Here is a 4,938-nt window from a genome sequence, read left to right as displayed (position 1 = left end):
CCCCCCGTGCTCGGCGGTGCCAACTTTCCGTCGCCCCGTCCCTTCCCCCCAGGCTCCTGAACAACGAGGGGTCCCTGCTGGCCTACTCGGGCTACGGAGACACCGACGCCAGGGTGACCGCCGCCATCGCCAGCAACATCTGGGTGGCCTACGACAAGAACGGGCACCAGGCCTTCAACGAGGACAACCTCAAGTTCATCCTGATGGACTGCATGGTACGTGGGGGCTGCCAACCCCCCCCCCCCCCTCTCCCCCAAAACAGGGGTCCGGGGGTCCGACAGGTCCCGTTTCTCTCCGGGCAGGAGGGACGCGTGGCCATCACGCGCGTGGCCAACCTCCTGCTGTGCATGTACGCGAAGGAGACGGTCGGGTTCGGGATGCTGAAAGCCAAGGTAATGCGGCGGGGAGGGGATCGGGGGGGGGCTGCGAAAAGGGTTGGGGTCATTCCGGGAGGAAGAGGATGGCAGCGGTGGAGGAAGCAGCCATGCCAGGGATGCTTCTTTCCCCTGGGCAGCTCCCACGCCAGCTCAGGGGGGAAACCGCTCGTTATTAAGGCTCCACGGGGAAATTGAAGCCAAAACGGGAACACAAACGGTGTCCGTGCAGATTCCAAATACCCCCCGGGCGCTGGGGCAGGATTGGGGGGGTTTGCCCGCAGTGAGCGGGTCCCCTGGGGGCTGCAGCCCCACTGCGCTCAGCACCCCTCACACCAGTCCCCACCTGCAGGCGCAGGCACTGGTCCAGTACCTGGAGGAGCCGCTGACGCAGGTGGCCGCATCCTGACCCCCGGGAGCAAGGAGCTGACGGGCTCGCGGGGGAAACACCGGGCCACGGCTGAGAGCTCCGACACCTCCGGCAGCGTGGCGGGGAGCCCCGGGGCTTGGCCGGCCGCTTGCTGCGGAGGGGACCAAGGAAGGGGGAATAAAAACGTGTCTGGTGCTCGTGTCCTTCTGTGCGTCTCAGATAAAAGGAGGGTGAAAGGGTGGGACGGGGCAGCTACCCGCCGGCTTGGGGGCTGCGACAAGCACAAAGAAGCTGCCAAGAGCCCCTCTGCGTTCCTGCGGGGAGGGTCTGGGGGGGCTCCTTTCCCCCCCCCCCCCCCCCCCCCCCCCGCTGCTCCCGGCTTTCACATGATGGCAGCAGAGGCGAGGAAACGCGCCGGTGTCCGGCCAGATCCCGGCTGAGCCCGGGGCCCTGCTCCTGGCCCCGCTGCCCCAGCCTGCCCCGCGCTGCTCTGGCCCCGGGATCGGGCCCAGCTCCTCCTCCGGCCGCCCCGTGACGGTCCCAGGGGTGACTTTACCTGCCCAACCTGCGCTGCCGCCACCCGTCCCACCCCTTGAGTCAACCCGGGCCGCGCTGCTCCGCCAACGCGACGTCCCGCGTCGCCTCTGCTTCCCGGCCCCCGCTCCCGAGACCCCGCTCGCTCCCCGCCGCCCGAGGAGACTTTGCCCTCCGCATCCCCTCCCTCGGGAGGCCTCCACGAGCCCGCCCCGCTCGAGGCTTTGCGGAGGGAAGGAGGAAACCTCGAGCAGAGAGGGAAGGAGGAAAACCGGCAGCAGGGCGACATGAGCAACGCCGAGGAGGATTACAACTTCGTCTTCAAGGGTGAGGGAGAAGCTTCGTCCCCTTTCCTTCACCCGAAGGACGGGGTGGGAAGAGGCCGGGGGTCCTCCCCCCGGGGCTGACGTTTCCCAAGCCAGGATGGGGCCGGGGGCAGTCCCTGCAGCTGATGTGCCCCGCGAGCAAGCGGTCGGCGCTGCGGAGGGTCCTGGGGGTGGGGGGCTGCGTCCCGAACGGCTGGCGGTGGGGTCGGGGGGCTGCCTTGCTGCCCGTGGGCTCCGCGGAGGTACTGGGGACCCTCCGCCACCCCGGGGCACCGGTAAGCGGAGGGGGGTGACACGGCTGGGGCCGTACACGTGAGGTGTAAAGGTGCCGGCCGAGAGCGGCGGGCACTTCAAAGTCATCCTGCCACGGTGCCCGGTGGTGGCACGCGCAGAGGACGCGGGGGTCAGACCCGGCCGCGGGGGCCGCTGCCACGCGGGTCCCACCCGGAGCGATGCAAGCACCGGGTGCTGGTGTCCCCCCCCCCTGGCTGCCACCGGCTGGACCTCATTTGGGAGGACGAGTGCCACCAGCCTCACGTCCCCTGGGCTCGGCAGCGTCCTCGTCCTGCTCCTGCTGCCTGGATCCCCTCCCTGAGCGGTGCTGGGGCCTCAGCGGTGCTCAGGGAGTACAGGGGGGGCTCTACAAGCCCCTGGGGGGCTTTTGGAGAGGGGCTGAGTGCTCCCACCGTGGGGCTGGGGCTCCATTTGCTGTTCTGGGCGTTCAACCCATTTTCTGTCCGTGTTGGGGGCCGTTGTCAATAGGACCAGGATGGTCCAGGGGCTGCTTTCCTCCCTTTTTCTTCCTTTTCTCCCCTTTTTCCCCCTTCACCCTCCCGGGCTCACGCTGTATTGGGGTTGTCCCCGTGCTGCTGCCGTGCCAAGGCAAGGAGCCCGCTGGCGGGTCGGGATCGGGCCGGGCAGGGTTTATCCGAATTCCTCCAAAGCCTTTCGGGTGCACGCTGCGGCCTCGGTCCCCCTCCTCGCCCGGCCCCAGCGGGATCTCTCGCTTCCCTCCCCAGTGGTCCTGATCGGGGAGTCCGGGGTGGGCAAAACCAACCTGCTGTCCCGCTTCACCCGCAACGAGTTCAACCACGACAGCCGCACCACCATCGGCGTGGAGTTCTCCACCCGCACCATCGTGGTGGGCGACGCCATGGTGAAGGCACAGATCTGGGACACGGCCGGGCTGGAGCGGTACCGCGCCATCACCTCCGCGTAAGGACGGGCTCCCCACATCCCCCCCGGCCCCGTAACCGAGGCCGTCGTGGGGTGTCCGGAGCGCGGGGTGATGGTGGGGCTCTTCCCCAGGTATTATCGGGGCGCCGTGGGTGCCCTGGTCGTCTTCGACATCACCAAGCACCAGACGTACGACGTGGTGGACCGCTGGCTGAAGGAGCTGTACGACCACGCCGAGCCCAGCATCGTGGTGATGCTGGTGGGGAACAAAACCGACCTGGCGCAGGCTCGGGAGGTGCCCACGGAGGAGGCGAAAATGTTCGCGGGTACGGGCGCTCGCTGCTCCTGACGCCCCAAAAACGAGCTGGGAGCCTCCGAGCCCCCCCCCCTGCTAGCAGGGGCTCACACCGAAGGGGGGGGGGGGTCCCGAAAGTCCCTGGGGGGGGGGCCCAAAATGAGTCGTTGCCCTCGCCGGGGTCCGCATCGTCACGGGGGCCGGCTGTCCTTGCAGAGAACAACGGGCTGCTGTTCGTCGAGACCTCGGCGCTGGACTCCACCAACGTCGAGCAGGCTTTCGAGACCATCCTGAAGGGTGAGCGCTCCGGCACCGCGGGGCGACGGGGGAAGGGGCGGCGCGGGGTCCCTCGTGGGGACACGGGGCTGGGCGGAGGATTCTCGGCGTGTCTCTCCTCCGCCCTGCTCCACCTGAGCAGTTTTGGGGCCGGTTTCGGTGTCGTCTTTCTGGCTGGTTTGGTTTCCGGCCTTTTGCGCTGGGCGTTTTCGCTCCCTGCACCCGGTGGCTTTGTTCTCAAGGCCCCGGGGGCTCCTTCTCCCTCTGTAATCCGCGGTCCCCTTGGGGCAAAAATCCCGTGGGGGCTCCTGACTCAACGTCTCCAGCATCCTGCTGAACCACCCGCGGGGGCCTGGGGGGCGGGAGAGGGGCGATGCTGGACCTGGAGCACCTCTCCAGGAAGGTGGGGACAGGCGCACAGCGAGGTGTGCCCTGCCACTTGTGCCGTGCCAGCCCCAGCACGAGCCGAAGCACTAATCCAGGTTGGGCAAGAGGAAATGGCAAGGTGTTCCCCGCCACCCACGCTTGGCCACGGGGACGCAACCACTCCCCCCACTCCTCAAAGTGTCCTCCCGAACACGGCGGGGACCCCTCAGAGGTGTCTGCTCCCCCACGACACGAACTCCCCCCCAACCCCCCGCCCCCTCTTGTGTTTTGCAGAGATCTTCCACAAGGTGCAGACGCAGAAGCAGAGGAGCAGCCAAGGCAGCACGGTGTCGCTCGGCAGCGAGAGCCCGGAGAGCTCGGCCCCGGCGCAGGCGGAGAAGCGCCCGTGCTGCGTGGCCATCTGAGCCCGCCGGGCAGCTCGGGGGGCCCGGGACGTGCCAAGGGCACGGAGCTGGGGCTGCCACCGTGCCGGCCCCTTTGGGCCACCGACACAGGCTGGGGGCAAGCAGCCTGCGGTGCCACCCCCAGCCCCGGCGTAGCGGGGAGCCTGGACAGCGGGCAAATTCTGCCAGAAACGGTGAAAAGCCTCGGTGCCGGCAGCTCGGGTCCTGATCAATTAACACCAGCGCCGAGCCGCCCGGATCTCGGTCCCTCCAGCCCCGCCGTGCAGAGGACTGAGATGCCCTGGGGTGCTGCGGGTGCTTCTCGCCGGGGCCGTGCCACCCACGGAGCCGCCGCAATCCCGGCCGCCTGCGGTTGGTGCCGGGGTGCCGCCCGGTGCCACGCGCTGGGGACGTGCCCGTCCCCACAGCTCCGCGTCCCCAGTGGGGACAGCTTCGGGGGCGCCGCGTCCCAAACCTCAGGGAGCGAAGCAGCAGCGTGCAGCGGGTCTGTCCCCATCCCTGACCTGGGACACCGCGACGGTGGGACCGAGCCGAGGCCCCCCCCCAGTTTTCAGCTGGCTCCCCGGGACGGGGCCCAGCACCAGCTCTGTGTCCCGCAGCGCGGTGACGCCACCATTAAAGGACTTCGAAAGGCGGCTTCGCTGTGCTGGAACCCCTCAGCCCTCGCGGCCTCGAGTCCGGGCCCCCCACCCCATGCCCACGGGGTGCGTCCCGATGGGGGTCCCTGCGCCCCTTCCCCTGTCCCATTGCCCCGATGGCCCCCGGGGGGATGTGCTGTCATGGGGGAAGGGGGGGG

The 4,938-nt window shown here is 69.1% G+C and overlaps 2 protein-coding genes across 3 annotated transcripts in view; both read left to right on the top strand.

Annotated features, from left to right (window-relative positions):
- LAMTOR2 (late endosomal/lysosomal adaptor, MAPK and MTOR activator 2) overlaps positions 1-945 on the top strand; it is a 2,245-nt gene extending 1,300 nt beyond the window's left edge. Inside the window, exons 2-4 of the mRNA XM_035346445.1 lie at positions 53-215; positions 303-392; positions 727-945. Of these exons, the coding sequence (XP_035202336.1) occupies positions 53-215; positions 303-392; positions 727-783 (310 nt within the window). The 3' untranslated portion in view covers positions 784-945. The remainder of the gene's footprint in view (positions 1-52; positions 216-302; positions 393-726) is intronic.
- Positions 946-1,031: 86 nt separating this feature from the next.
- On the top strand, positions 1,032-4,224 carry RAB25 (RAB25, member RAS oncogene family). 2 transcript variants are annotated; one of them, XM_035346475.1, is made up of 5 exons: positions 1,032-1,605; positions 2,624-2,819; positions 2,913-3,100; positions 3,286-3,372; positions 4,012-4,224. In XM_035346475.1, the coding sequence occupies exons 1-5, from the start codon at positions 1,566-1,568 to the stop codon at positions 4,140-4,142; spliced, it is 642 nt and encodes a 213-aa protein (XP_035202366.1). In that variant the 5' UTR covers positions 1,032-1,565; the 3' UTR covers positions 4,143-4,224. The 2 variants fall into 2 exon arrangements, with proteins under 2 accessions (XP_035202366.1, XP_035202365.1); XM_035346474.1 differs by having other exon boundaries at positions 1,033-1,605; positions 2,913-3,106; positions 3,292-3,372.
- Positions 4,225-4,938: the final 714 nt, after the last annotated feature.

The sequence above is a fragment of the Oxyura jamaicensis genome, chromosome 25 (assembly GCF_011077185.1).
Source record: "Oxyura jamaicensis isolate SHBP4307 breed ruddy duck chromosome 25, BPBGC_Ojam_1.0, whole genome shotgun sequence".
NCBI lineage: Eukaryota > Metazoa > Chordata > Aves > Anseriformes > Anatidae > Oxyura > Oxyura jamaicensis.
The sequence above is the reverse complement of the archived record's forward strand: the minus strand, read 5'-3'. Positions and strand labels throughout refer to the sequence as shown.

Coding starts and splice junctions, on each gene's coding strand:
- RAB25 (XM_035346475.1), top strand. CDS start 1,566: ATGAGCAACGCCGAGGAGGATTACAACTTCGTCTTCAAGG. Junction 1,606..2,623: donor TTACAACTTCGTCTTCAAGG/GTGAGGGAGAAG, acceptor TTCCCTCCCCAG/TGGTCCTGATCGGGGAGTCC. Junction 3,101..3,285: donor CACGGAGGAGGCGAAAATGT/TCGCGGGTACGG, acceptor GGCCGGCTGTCC/TTGCAGAGAACAACGGGCTG.